Genomic DNA, 18,102 nt, shown 5'->3' with positions numbered 1-18,102 from the left:
AATTTCTAAAAATTAACAGTATATCAAACATTTTCATTAACAAATTGTTCTCAGTGAAAATGTGCATGTATCAGTGCCTATACTGACCAAAATAATAATTCACAAAATCTGCAGTGAGAGCTGGTTGCTTATGTTTTCTCCTTCCATCCACACTAGAACTAGTATCTGAATTGTCCACTGGAAAGATATCTGTACTGATCCCCATGAGTTCTGCTTTCCGCATAAGTTTACGAATAGCTGAAGCACTGCTGGTGAGTGGTCTGGGCAATTTTTCCCTTGGAACCCAGGCCTGGGGTCTGGTAGATCGAGCTAGTTCTGCTTTGGCACGATACTGCTGAAGCCGGGCATTGATCCTTGCCTATAAAAGAAATGTATTCAAATTTTAAAAGATAATAAAATGAAACATGTTCCTTAAGATTTTTACATTGATTTTTATTCCCATGTTCGCAGAAAGATAATCAGAACTTCTCACACCAAAGCAAATTATAGGTATGAATGATCCTTAAGGTATACTGTATAATTTTTGAGTTACAATAAACTATATCTGCCCCTAGTAACAACTGTCCTAACTTATAATCAGAGTTTTGAGAAACTAATTAAGCTGAAGTTTCTCTTCTTAATAACTGCTATTGTCTCCATAGGTTTAATGTATATAAAATTATATTTTAAATATAGGCAAACTGACTAAATCCTTTGAACAGACTGAAACAAGATGTAATAAATATATTGCACTGATAGAGTAATTTCCTCACAGTCACATTTTTCAATGTGAAAATTTACTTTATAAAGGACTGCTCTGTTTGACTAAATGAGGAGTACTGTATTCAGCCAAAAATTATACTCACTATTTACCTTAATCACAATCCATTTCCTAGGTAACTAACCAAACTTCCTATTATACGTCACATGTCACTGGAAACCACACGAGACGTAAAATCCTTACATAACCTTAAAACAAAAACATACGGGTTTTGACATGAATCCCATACCTGTGCTTCTGGTGATAGTTGCTTCTCTCTCTCTTGCAAAGACATTTTACAATAGGACTGTAGAGCCAAGTAGTTTTTTCTCTTCCACTTTCTGTCTAATCTATCTGCATGTTGCTTACAATAAGCAAAGAATGGATCTGCTATATCCTATACAAAAAAAGCACAGAAAAATAGTGAACATTTGTACTCCAAAGAGTCATAAAAGACCTAACACAAAAGAATATTACTTCCTTTTCAAAGAATCTACTAGTGCTAGTTACATCTAATAAATTACAAAAATAATTTTTGTACATAATGATAAAAATTACTTCTTTAGAAACTTGATCTTGTATGTCAACTTCAAATTATCAACAACTTTTTTCTTTAAAGGGCCTGCGGGTTTAAAGATATTGAAATCAAATATAATGTATTATCTGGGTGTACTTGTATAGTAGCCCTTTAATATCCATGGGGGACTGGTTCCAGGACCCCCCAAGGATACCAAAACCTGTGGATGCTCAAGTGTCTTATGTTAAATGGTGTGGTATTTGCATCTAGTTTACATGCATTCTCCCACATATTTTAAGCAATCTCTACATTACTTATAATACCTAATACACAAATGTAAATGTGCAAATAGTTGTTACACTGTATTGGTTTTATATTTGTATTCTTTTTTATTACGCTTTTTTTTTTTCAAACATTTTCCATCTGCAGTTGGTTGAATCTAAGAATGTGTAATCCACAGACACGGAGGGCCGGCTGTATTTGTTTAAAAAGTCACTGTTTAAAACAAATAGGATTTTAATAATCTTAAGTAGAAATAATCATTAAATATTAAAGTTATGCATACATAAACTAATATTGCAAAACAACAATATTCGACTAGCCAACAAGATAAGTGTGGCATTTCTAACTGGCTAACAATGGACAGATTCTACTGAGGATAAAAATAGAATTAAGGGCCAGGCGCGGTGGCACATGCCTGTAATCCCAGCACTTTGGGAGACCGAGGCAAGCAGATCACTTGAGGTTGGGAGTTCAAGACTAGCCTGGCCAACATGGCAAAACCCTGTCTCTACTAAAAATACAAAAATTAGCCAGGCACAGTGGCATGTGCCTGTAATCCCAGCTACTCAGGAGGCTGAGGTAGGAGAATTGCTTGAATACAGGAGGGAGATGTTGTAATTAACCGAGATCGCGCCACTGCACTCCAGCCTGGGTGACAGAGTGACAGTCTGTCTCAAAAAAAAAAAAAAAAAAAAAATATGATTAAGAAATTCTAAGCCCTGTCAATAAAAAAATTTAAGTTATGCCCTTAACTCTTTCCCTAAAAACTCAAGTGGAATTACAGCTCTCTCATAGCCTAACAGTACATTTTCATTCATAAAAAGTAGTGTACAAAAAAGAATATTTATTCTATCGAAAACAACTTGTAAAGATGTAGTACAAAAAAGTAATTTACAATGTAATTGCTAACAAAACAACAGGCTGTTCATTCTTTATGTCTGTCCCAAAAAGGAACAGTAAACATAAGCTATTAGTTTTTCTCTAAGTTATGTCAAAAGTGTCTCTAAGTAGAGTTTTACAACCCAAAGAGAAATGACAACACTGCCGAGGAGAGACATATAAGAACAGAAAGAAAAAAAAATCTAATGTGTCCTTAATATTAAAAAAAAAAAGCATATGAGGCAATTCTGTAGTGTGATATCTATAGATGTCACAGTACACAGTACAGTTATGTGTATCACAGAATTTGAAGACATAAAAACCTGGATACAAATCTTGGCTCTATCATTTACTGGCTATGGGACTTCAAAAAATTGCTTAACATCTCTGGGCCTCAGTTACCACATTAGTAAAAAAGGGTTTACTTACAATTACTTCATATAGCTTTAAAAATTAAATACAAAAATTTAGTTAGGAGACTACATTAACACATACAAACAGCTGCTTTCTCATGACATGCTCTAAATCTTGGTGACAGAGATGTTAAATGGAAATAAAGATTATACCGAACCTCAGCCCAAATACCCAGATCTAGATAATTATTCTAATGTTTCAAAGTAAATGAGGTTGAAATTGAGTCATTAGAGATAGGATTCATGCTTGCATAGGTAAGTTAAACATTTGGACCAAGACTCTGACTTAAGAAAAACACCAATACTTACTATGGCAGAAACTACTAACTGTCTTACAATATCCATTCTTCCCATTAGTACTAGAACCCTATGAGTTTTTACTGGGCATACGGCTACCCTGCTAGAAACTATCTGATCCAGCCTCCCCACAGCTAGATGTGGCCATGTGATTAAGTTCTGGCCAGTAAGTTGTATGAAATGCCCAGACCATGCCCTTGAAAGGAAGCTGCCTACTCTTAACCTCCTCTTTGCTACTTCCAATGAGGAAGAATCCAGTCAAGATGGTGATAAACCATCTTTGACTGTGTAGGAGAGTGCAATAGACTAAAGGAAGGTGAAGCAAGAAGAAAGAAGGGAACTGATCCCTGGAACCAAACTCCCCTCAGTATCCAATCAGCCTGGAATTGTATATTAGAGTGAATTCAACTTCTTTGTTTAAGCAACTCGTTACTTGGTTTTGTTAAACCAGTCAAAATAGTGTCCTAATTAATGCATTGGTTGACATGGAATATCCCTTCAACCTGCTTAGAGAAATGGAGCTTTCAAGATCCTACTCCCAGTGGAAGACAGAAAGGGAAAAACATGTTTCTGAATATCTACCATGAAATAAGCACATGTGCTTTTGTATATACTATCTCTTTAACCTTCACCACTACCACATGAAGTGGGTTCTACCATTTTAGTATCAATTTTATGGATAGAAAACTGAAAGCCAGAGAGGTTAAGTTGCTAAACCAAGACCTATGTCCAGTATGTAAGATCCATCTTCCTTAACCATTACCTGTCATCAGATTCATTTAAGGAGAGTTCTAAATAGAGGTTACTAGAGCCCATCTCTGCAAATTCTGACTTAGCAGAGCTGAGGCAAGGGCCTTAAATGCAAATGCCTTGAGAAGCAGTAACAGTCAACATAAATGGGTGAAGGAGACCTAAAAGATGCCAGAAAAATATAAGACAAAAATGAATGATGAGAGGCAGTTAGTAAATGCTGGGGCCTGTGAGAACTTAGAGCCTGTGGCAAACTGGAATGCCCCATCTAAAGTCATTTAAATTCAAGGTTTTCTTTTTTAACTCTACTCATAACAAACAAAATCCATCTATGGATTAAGTTTAGCTTGTGGTCCTCTAGATGGCATGATTTGGTCTAGAATCTTAAAATCTTTTTTTCTTCTTTTAAACAAAGCTCCCTGGGTAAAACTGACATAGCAGATCAAAGTTATATAAACTGAAAGAAGACACAACTTCAGTCTTGTACATGGAGAACCTTACCTGGCACTTGTAAAAACAGTGTATTTGAAGAACGTACATACGCTTTATTGGTATCTTAATAGTAAAATTGATGTGTTTACTAAAACCAGAAACATTTAAATACAATAATAACCTAATGGCATATCAAACTTATCTTCTTAATTATGCACTATCAATATTCTTGTCCACCCCACCTCAGCCACATATGCTCTAACAGAATGAAATCTTGAACTTCTGGGCTCAGCAATCCTCCCACCTCAGCCTCCTGAGCAGTTAGGACTATAGGCACACACCACCACACCTGGCTAATTTTTACATTTTGTGTAGAGATTAGGTCTTGCTATGTTGCCCAGGCTCATCTCAAAATCCTCTTGAGGCCAGCCTCAAGAGATCCTCCTTGGCTTGGCCTCCCAAAGTACTGGGATTACAGGTGTGTGCCACCACACCCGGTTTCATATTGTTTCAAATATAGTTTTCTACAGAACAGAGTACAGCAATGTTCAATAGCACCAAATTATACTTTAATTACAGAAGAAACTACCATATGGCTTACTTGGACTATAAGTAACTTTAGACTATATAATGTAAAACATAGTAACATAAGTTGTAGTCAGCATAACTGAGCCTGCACAATAGCTCAGTATTTTTTTACTTATTTATTTAAAATTTGTAGAGGTAGGGTCTCACTCTGTTCTCCAGGCTGAGTGCAGTGGTGAGAACATAGTTCAATGCAGCCTCAAACTCCCGGGTATATGTGATCCTCTCACCTCGGCCTCTCTAGTAGCTCAGACTACAGGCACCATCACACCCAGCTAATTTTTTTTTTTTTTTTTTTGGTAGAGATGGGGTCCTGCTATGTTGTCCAAACTGGCCTCAAACTCCTGGCCTCAAGCAATCCTCTGGCCTTGGCCTCCCAAAGTGTTGAGATTACAGGCATGAGCCACTGCACCCAGCCCTATAGTTCAGTTTTAAAAATAAGATGTTGTGTCATAACATGGTTTTAAATATCCTTCTAATAAAGCATGTTGTGTCATAACATGCTTTGACTATTCTTAATAAATCTGGAATATTCACAAAGTAGATGAAAAAGAATAGAAATGTCATATGGATTCTCACCAATGAGATAAAGGAGTATGTCAGAAGGCTATACAAAGTCATAAAAAATACAGAAAGGTATACAATGTCATTAGATGAAACTGATATGTTTATTCTATTTTTCAACCTTTTTTTTTTAACAGCCTATATAAAACCACCATGAAAAAGTAGTAAATCCAACTTGATATAGTCTTTTGAAAAGTTCCCTAGAATGTCTGAAGAGTATAAAATGGAAATAGAAGGCAAGATATGCTCACAAACATAGATCTATTTTAGTTTAAAATGTTTCTTAATTTTAAATGCTATTACATTATATAAATCCTTATGTACATAAGTACAACCATCTAGAAATAGACAAGACCTTCATTTTAACAGAATGATTACTGTCAAACGCAAACTTCATTAATATTGATTCATGCACTATCCTGGATTTTGAAATATCGTTCAGAAAACATTTAGAATTTTCTAATTCTCTGTTTATAACAAGAAACCAGTAACATATATATGTAAATATGCTTTAAATCATTTCCCCCCAAAACAACAGCACACTGAGTAAGGTAGTGAATAGGGAGAAAAGTTGCATTTTATTATTCCAGCATCCAGGGCTCCCACCTAATTAATCAAGGGACACAGCAAGGCAAGGAAGATGCCTCAGGGCTAATTCTCACATCCTAATGTATCTGTTTCCCTGTAAATTTCCTCAAATTAGCTTATAGGTAAGATACACAGACCACAGAATGTAAACTATGTAGCTTAATATTATGTTTAGTTTCATTTAATTTGCATGCCTTTAGAAGGAGATGCACTCTCCAAATCCCATAACTCCATTACACCCCACTGTCCCAAACATGGCTGCTTCACACATTTTTGTTAATTAGCTGCCATCTTGCCAAAAATGATGACATACGATGCTGTGCAAAGGAATCCAAACTACCATAGTAAAAAAGAAAGCTCTCCACTGGCTCCAAAAGAACCCCACTAACTGCAAAGCTCAAAGTTTTCCAGAAGTAGACAACTAACCTTATCCTATAGATTCCCTGATCCAAGTATTTACGTAGTATTTATCTGCTCCTCTAACTCTTACCTGTATTGCCCTCTCGTACTTTTGTCCACCATCCTGAGCTGTAGCTATGAGGAATCCAGACTACCTTTACCGTATAATTATAACTCTATGTCTACCTAGTAGCTGAGAAGATGCTCACTGTTCATCTAGTAGCCTTCATCAAAGTACAACTCCTTAAAATCAAGAGACTGGACAGCTATATAAATGAAGAGATTGGAACAGCTATATGTATCAAAAACAGCTACATGTATCAAAAATACAATTCCTATAAGATCTGTTTATTCATAAAATATATCCTTCAAATTTTTTTCTACAAATTTTCTTCATCAGAGTATCTTTGCTCACTTTCTGGAAATGAAATAAATGTACTAAGGTAAAATCTCAGCACAATAAACAAAATTTACCCAATAAAAGAAAAAAACATAACAAGGAGAGGCTTAGACTATTACCATAAAGCCATCATGAACATGCAATAAAAATTACTAAATAAACGTTCATTACTATGGAAGCTTAAGGAATGAACTGAACCTGCTCACAATTTGTTAACATTGTTAAAAATTACTGAGGACTCTAAAGAGTTTATGTGAGTTATATTTCAGACAGTTACCGTATTAAAAATTAAAACTGAAAATTTTTTGCAATATTCATTAATTTATTTTAAATAATGGGTCCATTACCGAAGTATACACTTTTACTAAATACAATTCACATACACACAAAAATTGAGTGAGGAGAGTGGCACTGTTTTACATTTTACATACTAATGTCTAGATAACTGACATAAAAAAAGGTAGCTGGATTCTCAAAATTGTTTCTATATTCGGTGGGTTCTATTATACTGTATGTAATCTCTGGAAGTCTCCACTAATACTCATGAAAGAACAGAGTTCAGAAAAGTAAGTAACATTTTTATAGTGTAATAAAATAGTTTTAAACTCAGAATACTTGAACGAATCTTAACCAGTCCCCAAACACTGAAAACAACTGATTTTTTAACGTAAAGCCAATAAATCTGAAAGGAATATGATGGAATTAAAAGTAACAGTAAAGAGATAGTAACAGAGATACTAAAGACACAATAATGATTTTATTTAAAGAAAAATAGAGCAAGGTTACCCAAATACAGTTTCAGATTCTCGTATAAAATATGCTATTTTTTTTAACTATAATTCATGGGGCTGAAATGCCGACATTTTAATGCTTTAAGACAACTTGGATTATCTTTCATTTTATCTGTCTGATCTCACTATAAAAATTATGTTTTCCAAACGTCTGACTAGCTTTAAAACTGACAAAACTCATAGACATTTACTCTTAAAGTTTTAGAACAGTGATCTTGGCAAGAACTTTAAGAATAAATGTTAAAATTTCTTTTATTATTTACACTTATTATAGGACGTAGAGTCAAAAGATATCTTGTGAACATGTTCACCAACTATGGGTTTAAATAAACCTACCTCTTCCGCTGCTGCCTCTGAAAGCAGACCTTCCTTTTGAGCACAGGTCACATGGAAATAGGCTCTGCACATCCCTGCATCACAGCTAATGCAAACCCCAGTTCTAGCAAAGCGAGGGTCTTCACAAAAGCTACACTCCTACAACAAAGTAACAGAAAAATTCTCAAAGCAAACTTATTTCCAGACTAAAGACTGCATTCTCATACAAAGTGTCCACTAAATATTTAAAATGCTAAATACAAATAATGAACCAATTATGTACCAATACAAACAATAATCATAGGCGAGCCAAGAGTTTACATGAAAAAACGTAATTACCTATATGGTTCAAATAAATCAAAATTCAACTAATTTAATGATAATAAATAATAATACAACCATAATTAAAATTATTTGAGGACTTACTATGTGCCAGTCACTATTCTAAGCACTTTACATATACAGACAGTCCCCAGTTTACAATAGTTCCACTTCTAATTTTTTAACTTTACAATGTTGCAAAAACAATACACGCTCAGCAGAATCTACACTTTCAGTACCCATACGACCATTCTGTTTTCCATTTTCAGTAGAGTATTCAATAAATTACATGAGATAGTTAACATTTTATTATAAAATAAAGTTTTGTGTCAGATGATTGTGTTCAAGTGTAGGCTAATGTAAGTGTTCCAAGCATATTAAAGGTAGGCAACACTAAGCTGTGCTCAGTAAGTTAGGTGTATTAAATTAATTTCAACTTAAAATATTTTAAACTTACAATGGATTTATCAGGATGTAAACCCATCATAAGTCAAGGACTATATGTATAAATATATGTAATCATTAAACACAACTACCATGAAGAAGAGGTACTATAACTATTCCCATTTTACACATGAGGAAATTAAAGTAAAGACAAGTTAAGAAATCTGCCTGCCAAAAATAACAAAGAAAGTAAATGTAAGGCTTCAAACCAGGACAATCTTACTTTAAAGCCCACCATCAAGCTATACTAATTCTTAAACAATATAAAATTGCTTGGAAAAGGAAACAAGAGACCAGAGAAAATCCAACAAAAAATCTAGGCATTACAACCTAGAAATCATGCATGTTTTAAATATCTTTAAGACAACTAAAAGTAATTTTAGGTAAATAATCAGGTGAAATTGGTAGTAATATATAACACAGTCAATTATGTACATTCTTTCTGTATAAAAAGAGAAAATTTATAAAACCAAGGTACGAACTGTTGAAATTACCCCAAATCCTCTCAGATTTATTTTTTTTTTATTCCTTTAACTATCTCTTAAAAGAAAAAGGGGGAATTAGCTAGTCTAAAAGTTTAAACTACTCTGGTAACAGAAATCTTCATAAAAGAAAAAGATGTTAAATTATGAAAGACTGACAATGGACAATTAAAGAATTGTTTAATATAAGTATTCAAAGAGAACTACATAAGAAGGAAACAAATACAAGGAAAATTTAAAAATTTCAATAGTCAAATCCTGACATCCTACTGCCTAGTTAATATAATTTCTCTAATAACAGTAGAACATAAATGGTATAATATACTGGCAAATAGCAATCTAAACATGAGATTGAGCGAGAGAGATAAAGAGAAATTAAATTATTTAAAGGATGTCCACACTGTGAACAGAGACATATTGTTTAGAATAATTATCTGGATAATTTCATGTAATATGTTGAAATTGAGCAAGGGATTTCAGAGTGAATATAAGCAAAATATTCCTGACAGCCTTTTTAGACTATAAAACAATCTATCAAAGAAAACAGAATCTTCCTCAATCGCCTGAATCATTTAAAATGCTAGTGAACTAAGCAACTGAGAACACAGGAGAACATAATTCAGATTGGAAAATGAGTAGACAATGTGGTCTAGAAGGCTGTCCCAGTCATGATTTACAACATTGTATCTGATTTTGCAGAGAAGCCAGAGTACCTAATTTTCAACTCAGTTTCCCAGTGATGTTTTCTTAAAGCAAAATAAGCAAGAGGAAATTAGCCTGGACCTGTTTCTGTACATGGAACTTTACACAAGGTGAAATTTAATTTAGAAAAATTCCTTGTAATAAATTAAATTTAAAAAAAAAAACAAAAACAAGCTTCAACTAACCACAACAGCCAACTAGACATCAGATAATGTAACTGGACACTTTCTACTAAATCATACCCATACAGAAAAACAACACAGCTGTAGTCAATTAAGTAATTTCCTTACTTTGGTTGCACATTCAGCCAACAGAAGCCCACTGCTCACACTATTGAAGTGGGCATCTCTGAGCCTTTTCTAGTTGTAAGTGCTGCCCAATAAATACATCTGTTAATGCTCAAATAACCTCTGTTAAATTTACAAGCATACATCAGAGATAACCCAAGTTCAGCTCCAGACCACTTCAATAAAGTATCACAATAAAACAAATCACGAGAATTTTTTAGCTTCTCCATGTATTTTCAAGTTAGGTTTACACTATCTGTAGTCTATTAAATGTATAATAACATTATGTATTTTTAAAATGTTAAGTACATTAATTTAAAAATACTTTATTGCTAAAAAATGTTAATGATCACTTGAGCCTTCAGCAAGTCATAATCTTTTTGCTGGTGAAAGATGTTGCTTTGATGTGGATGGCCACTGACGGATGGGGGTGGTGGTGGTTGCTGAAAGTTGGAGTGGCTGTGGCAATTTCTTTTTTTTTTTTTTTTTTTTGATGGAGTCTCACACTGTCACCCAGGCTGGAGTGCAGTGGTGCAATCTCGGCTCACTGCAACCTCCACCTCCTCGGTTCAAGTGATTCTCCTGCCTCAGCTTCCTGAGTAGCTGGGGTTACAGGCACGTGCCACCACGCCCAGCTAATTTTTGTATTTTTAGTAGATACAGGGTTTTGCCACGTTGGCCAGGCTGGTCTCGAACTCCTGACCTCAGGTGACCCACCCAACTCGGCCTCCCAAAGTGTCGGGATTACAGGCGTGAGCCACCACACCCAGTCTGGCAATTTCTTTCTTTTTCTTTTTCTTTTTTTTTGAGACGGAGTCTCGCTCTGTCACCTAGGCTGGAGGGCAATGGCACAATCTCGGCTCACTGCAAGCTCTGCCTCCCGGGTTCACGCCATTCTCCTGCCTCAGCCTCCCAAGTAGCTGAGACTACGGGCACCTGCTACCATGCCCGGCTAATTTTTTGTATTTTTTTAGTAGAGACGGGGTTTCACCGTGTTGGCCGGGATGGTCTTGATCTCCTGGCCTCGTGATCCGCCCACCTCGGCCTCCCAAAGTGCTGGGATTACAGGTGTGAGCCACCGTGCCCGGCTGGCAAGTTCTTAAAATAAAACAATGAAGTTTGCTGCATAGATTCATCCTTCCTTTTATGAAAGATTTCTCTGTGGCACGTGATGCTATTTGACAGCATTTTACCCATGGCAGAACTTCCTTCAAAATTGGAGTCAATCCTCTCAAACCCTCTTGCTGCTTAATCAATCAAGTTTATGTAATATCCTAAGTCTTTTGTTGTAATTTTAACAATGTTCATAGCATCTTCACCAGGAGTAGATTCCAACTCGAGAAACCACTTTCTTCACTCATCCATGAGAAGTAACTCCTCATCTGTTCAAATTTTTATCATGAGATCGCAGCAGTTCAGTCACCTTTGGCTACACTTCGAATTCTAGTTATCTTGTTATTTCTGCCACATCTGCAGTGACTTCCTCCACTGAATTCTTCAACCCCTTCAAAGTTATCCATGAAGGCTGCAATCAACTTCTTCCAAACTCCTGTTAATATGGATATTTTGACCTCCTCCCATGAATCATAAATATTCTTAATGACATCTAAAAAAGTGACTCCTTTCTAGAAGGTTTTCAATTTACTTTGCCCAGATCCATCAGAGGAATCACTATGTATGGCAGCTATAGCCTTATGAAATGTATTTCTTAAATAATCAGACTTCAAAGTCAAAATGACTCCTTGATCCATGGGCTTCAGAATGGCTATTGTAACAGCAGGCAGGAAAACACATTAATCTCCTTGTACTTCATCAGAGCTCTTGGGTGACGAGGTGCACTGTCGATAAGCAGTAATCTTTTGAAAGGAATCTTTTTTCTGAGCAGTAAGTCTCAACAAGGGGCTTAAAATATCCAGTAAACCATGCTGTACACAGATGTGCTGTGTACAGGCTTTGTTGTTCCATTTACAGAGCACAGGCAGAGTAGATTTAACATAATTCTTAAGGGCTCTAGGATTTTCACAATACTAAAGGAGCACTGGCTTCAACTTAAAGTCACCAGCTGCATTCACCTCTAAACAAGAGAGACAGCCTGCCCTTAGAAGCCAGATAGTGACTTCTCCTCTCTAGCTATGGTTAAGTCCTAGATGGCATCTTCTTCCAATAGAAGACTGTTTCACCTACATTGAAAATCTTTGTTGAATGTACGAATCTTCATCATTTGTCTTAGCTAAATCTTCTGAATAACTTGCTGCAGCTTCTCCATCAGTACCTGCTGCATCTTCATCTTTTATATTACAGAGATGGCTTCTTTCCTTAAACCTCATGAACCAACTTCTGCTACCTTTCAATCTTTCTTCTGCAGCTTCCTCACCTCTCTCAGCCTTCACAATATTGAACAGTTAGGGTCATGCTCTGGATGAGGTTTTGGCTTAAGGGAATGTTGTGGCTGCTATGATCTATCCCTAATATTAAAATTTTCTCCATTATCAGCAATAAGGCAGCTTCACTTTCTTATCATTCATGTGTTTGCTGGAGTAGCACTTTTAATTTCCTTCAAGAGCTTTTCCTTTGCACTGACATACTGGCTATTTGGCAGAAGAGGCCCAGCTTTTGGCCCACGTAGGCTTTCGACATGCCTTCCTCACTAAGCTTAATCATTTCTAGCTTTTAATTTAAAGTGACAGATGTATGACTCTTCCTTTCACTTGAACACTTAGAGGCCACTGTAGAATTATTAATTGGCCAAATTTCTTTTTCTTTTTTTTTGAGATGGAGTCTCACTCTGTCGCCCAGGCTGGAGTGCCGTGGCGCAATCTCAGCTCACTGCAACCTCCACCTCCTGGGTTCAAGCGATTCTCCTGCCTCAGCCTCCTGAGTGGCTGGGATTACAGGCACGCACCACCACGCCCAGCTAATTTTTTGTATTTTTAGTAGAGACAAGGTTTCGCCATGTTGGCCAGGCTGGTCTCGAACTCGTAACCTCAGGTGATCTGCCCACCTTGGCCTCCCGAAGTGCTGGGATAACAGGCGTGAGCCACCGCACCCAGCCCTAATTGGCCAAATTTCAATTTCACTGTGTCTCAGCAAACAGAGAGGCCCCAACCAAGCCAGGGAGAAAGATAGGGGAACACCAGGTTGGTGAAGCAGTCAGAACACACATAACATATATCAATTAAGTTCACCATCTATTAAGGGTATGTTAACGGCACGCCCCAAAACAATTACAATAACAGCATCAAAGATCACTTCTAATATTCTTTTTCATAATTTTCACAAATTCCACTTCAAAAGTAAAGTCAGAATTTAGGCTTATATTTGATCCAACTAGTTGCAAATAAGGTTTTGGTCTATGTATTAGGCATTGTGAACAGTGCCAATTATCATTTTACCTCATATGTTATTCTAAATTAAGAATGTATAGAAGAATTTATACATTATTGGCTTTCTAGGAAAACTACTATCAATAATAAATGATTTAGTGCTAAATAGAATGATTCCTAGTAAGCATTTCTGCAGTCAACATAATACAAATAAAAAGCCAGGTAAACTAACAAGTAAAACCTTTCTCTTTCAAGCAATCAAAAATGCTTTGTGTCTCACCTTGGCACCATATTTGGAATAGTTCATTTCCGTTAGTGTTACTGGTCGTAATTTGTCAATATCTCCAAAGGCTACTCCAGGAACATACAGGGCACAAACAATATGAACCCATCTAAGAAGAGAAGATATGATTTTGCTATCAAATCTTTTAATAAAATTCCCACACACAAAACAAACATATAAAACACTTGCCATCTCAAAATACTACCAAGAGAATTCTGTAATCAAATGTTAAAATCTCCCAATCTCAGGCACATCATTAAAAAATGAGAAACACCTACAGAATAACACTTAGTTACAAAAAAGGGGACTGAAATTACTTTTCCAGCAGCTTAGCCAAAACTGAGAGCTAACAACTATAATTGCCTTTCACTTAAAATTCACTCACTGCACTTTGCACTTATCTATTCTTAAATATTTGCATAAAACTACTATTCAAATGAAACAAAACATCATTTTCATATGCAAGGAAAGGTAGTCACATTCATTATTTCAAGCCCTTTGAGAATTAAGGATACTAATTTAATAACTGTGAATTTACTCTGCAGTAATTAGGTAAAATTTCTCTTATTACTCTTTTCCAAAAGCTGCTGGGGTAATAATCTTTAAGGACATATTTTACAATTTTTGTATACAGTTTTAACTTCCTTTCCAGATTAAAACTGCTGGGAAAAGGTACAGAATAAGCAATTCACATTTTTATTCATCTTATCTGTTTACCATACAATCTATATACTAAAATGTATATGCCCCAAATATAAATATTTATTAAAGTTTGAATGATGCTATAAGACTAAAACAAAGAATGCTCAGAGTTTCAGTACACTGAAAAAAATTGCAGTTGTTTCTAATTTCATTTTTTAAAAACTGCTCTGAACCTTTTTTAATATATTAGGCACTCTTTCTGCTTGCTTACAACAAAACAAAATGTGGGATCACTGACTTTGAAATTTAAACAGTAGATCTTAGCACTTTTGTAAGAAAGAGGGTCACAGCAGCAAATCTCTATTAACCCTGTGAATATATTAACAACAAATTCTGCTTTACCACAACTTAAGAGGCTATGCATGCTACATGGTTCCGGTTTTTGTGGTGCATTATGAGTTTTAAAGGACTAAGACCAAAAATTATTCTCTAGAGGCACTGGGAAAAATAGTTCTAAATCTTTTTTAAAAATTATCTTTTTCATTGGGGAAAAAAGCCAAGGTTTTGAGATTTTCTTGATAGAATGTTTTAATCCAACCTCCCAAATACATCCTATGGAGTTCAATATAAAGATACACATCTTCAACAAGCAGCTGCTTTCTCAATTTAATTTGTTCAGTTTTTTCATGCTCCACTGATGTATTAAATGTCGCTATACTCTGTAGGAGTTTATCTTTGATAAACCTAACAGCTGGCTGCTTGCTTCATACTGACCTTCTTAAAATGTAGTACACAAGTACTACAGATTTAAACTGCCATTTCAATGTGACTGGCATACAAGTATATCATTCTCCCAACCACTCATGTGAGGATACCAACTTGAGTCCTCATTAAAATACCTATCAAAGTCAATGAAAATCATGGCCGAGACAACTATGGTCCCTTTTAATACCAGCTGTAAATAGTTTCTTGTTCATCTGTTTAGATGCACATTATTTATAACTTTGTAATTAAGAAAAATCTACAATTTAAAAAAAATCTTCCTTGTTACTTTACCATTAATTTTGCTTGGAGCTATTATGACAGATGTTGACTGGGGAAAGGAACAGGAAATAAGCATCACATAAAACCACCAAAAAACAGAGTAAGAATTGTCATCCTAGCACAAACTATTAACAGATTATTGTAAATTCATATATTTTAATAAAGCAGACTAAGTACAGTGATACTTCTCAAAAGACTCATTTAAGAATGAAAACTATATTAATCAATAAAATTGGAGTTTGAAGCGCTCTGTATCAGTAATGCCTTTACAGCATGTAAAACAAATTCACGTCAAGTACGTTATTTTCATTCCTTCATTCAGTAATCAATTATAAGTGTCTACTAGGCACAGAGCACCATAAAGGTAGTTTGGAAGTTATAAAGATGTATGTGAACTGCTTACAGCAGAGTGTGGCTCACTGTCTTCACTCAAGAAATGTTAACTACAAGGAAAAAAAAGCCTAAAAGCTTCTGTTGAGTAGGAGGTTGTTCATTTACATATGAAGAATTGGTTTCAGAAAGATTAACTGATTTTCAAATATAACAAGTCTAGCAAGGGACAAAACTAAGACTTACTAAGTCTAGAATTTTAAAGAAAAAAAAAAGAAAGAAGTGGTCAGGCACAGTGGCTCATGCCTGTAATCCCAGCACTTTGGGAGGCAGAGGTAGGAGGATCACTTAAGCTCAGGAGTTTGAGACCAGCCTGCGCAACATGGTGAAACCCCATCGCTACAAAAAATACAAAATTTAGCCAGGTGTCGTGGCATGCCCCTGTAGTCCCAGCTACTTGGGAGGCTGAGGTAGGAGGACTGCTTGAGCCTAGGAGGCGGGGTTTTACAATGAGCCAAGATCATGCCACTGCACTCCAGTCAGGGTGACAAAGCCAGACGTTCTCTCCAGAAAAAAAGAAAAAATTGGCCAGGTACAGTAATCCTAACAGTTTGGAAGGCTGAGGTGGGAGGACTGCTTGAGCCCAGGAGTTCAAGACCAGCCTGGGCAACAGGTTGAAACCTCATCTCTACAGAAAAATACAAACATTAGCCTGGTGTGGTGGCGCACACCTATAACCTGCACTACTCAGGAAGCTTCAGTGGGAGGATCACCTGAGCCCAGGAGGCAGAGGTTGCAGTGAGCCAATGTCGTGCCACTGCACTTTAGCCTGGGGAACAGAGCCAGACCCTGTCTGATCGGAAAAAAAAAAAGAAAGAACTGAGACATAAAGATTTCAATGCTGCCTTTCATTGCAACATAAAGCTTATTTTTAAAAATTAAGGAATTTAGTTCAAAGCCATATTTCATTTCAGAACAGCTGGGAGGACACCCAACAAAGGACATAAAGAAGAAGAGTATGACGAACAGTAATGGAAACACAACATACCAAAATCTATGGGATACAGCAAAAGCCCTACTAAGAGGGAGGTTTATAGCTATAAGTACCTACATCAAAAGAGAAAAAATTTCAAATAAACAATCCAATGATGTATCTTAAAGAACTAGGAAAGCAAGAGCAAACCAAACCCAAAATTAGTAGATTAATAAAGATCAGAGCAGAAATAAATAAAATTGAAATAAAAAACATATACAAAAGATCAATGAAACAAAATGTTAGTATCTTGAAAAGGTAAACAACACTGACAAACCTTTAGCCAGGCTGAGGAAAAAAGAGAGAAGATACAAGTAAATAAAATTAGAAATAAAAAAGGAGACATTATAACTGATACTGCAGAAATTCAAAGGATCATTAGCAGCTACTATGAGCAACTATATGCCAATAAATTAGAAAATCTAAAAGAAATGGATGAACCTCTAGACACATACAACCTACCAAGATTGAACCATGAAGAAATCCAAAGCCTGTACAGACCAATAACAAGTAATGAGATTGAAGCCATAATAAAGTCTCCCAGTAAAGAAAAGCCTGGGACTGCTTGACCTGATGGCTTCGCTGCTGAATTTTACCAAACACTTAAAGAAGAACTAATACCAATCTTACTCAAACTATTCCAAAAAATAGAGGAAGAGGGAATATTTCCAAACTCATTCTACGAGGCCAGTGTTACTCTGATACCAAAACCAGCCAAAGGCACATCAAAAAAAGAAAACTACAGGCCAGTATCTCTGATGAACATTGACGCAAAGATCCTCAACAAAATACCAGCAAACCGAATTTAACAATACATTAGAAAGATCATTATGACCAAGTAGGATTTATCCCTGAGTTGCAAGGATGGTTCAACATAAGCACATCAATCAACACGATACATCACATCAACAGGATGAAGGATAAAAACCATATGATCATTTCAACTGATGCTGAAAAAGCATTTAATAAAATTCAACATCCCTTCATCATAAAAACTCCCCAAAAACGGGATAGAAAGACATACCTCAACATAATAAAAGCGATATATGACAGACCCACAGCTAGTATCATACTGAATGGGAAAAACTGTAAGCTTTTCCTCTAAGATCTGGAACACGACAAGCATGCCCACTGTCACCACTGTTATTCAACATAGTACTGGAAGCCCTAGCTTCCAGCAGTCAGACAACAGAAAGATAAAAAGGGCATCCAAATTGGAAAGAAAGAAGTCAAATTATTCTTGTTTGCAGGTAATATAAT

General features: G+C 35.8%; 1 protein-coding gene across 6 annotated transcripts in view; it reads right to left on the bottom strand.

Moving 5' to 3' along the window:
* PHF14 (PHD finger protein 14) overlaps window positions 1-18,102 on the bottom strand; it is a 232,582-nt gene that overhangs the window by 136,300 nt on the left and 78,180 nt on the right. For all 6 annotated transcript variants that reach the window (XM_055347355.1, XM_019031603.4, XM_055347353.1 and 3 more), the window contains 4 exons: window positions 13,791-13,902; window positions 7,973-8,110; window positions 990-1,136; window positions 88-358 (listed from right to left, as the gene is read on the bottom strand). In XM_055347355.1, the coding sequence (XP_055203330.1) occupies window positions 88-358; window positions 990-1,136; window positions 7,973-8,110; window positions 13,791-13,902 (668 nt within the window). The remainder of the gene's footprint in view (window positions 1-87; window positions 359-989; window positions 1,137-7,972; window positions 8,111-13,790; window positions 13,903-18,102) is intronic.

This window comes from Gorilla gorilla, chromosome 6, assembly GCF_029281585.2.
Source record: "Gorilla gorilla gorilla isolate KB3781 chromosome 6, NHGRI_mGorGor1-v2.1_pri, whole genome shotgun sequence".
Classification (NCBI taxonomy): Eukaryota; Metazoa; Chordata; class Mammalia; order Primates; family Hominidae; genus Gorilla; species Gorilla gorilla.
Note: the sequence above shows the minus strand (reverse complement) of the source record. Positions and strands in the feature narration are given on the sequence as shown.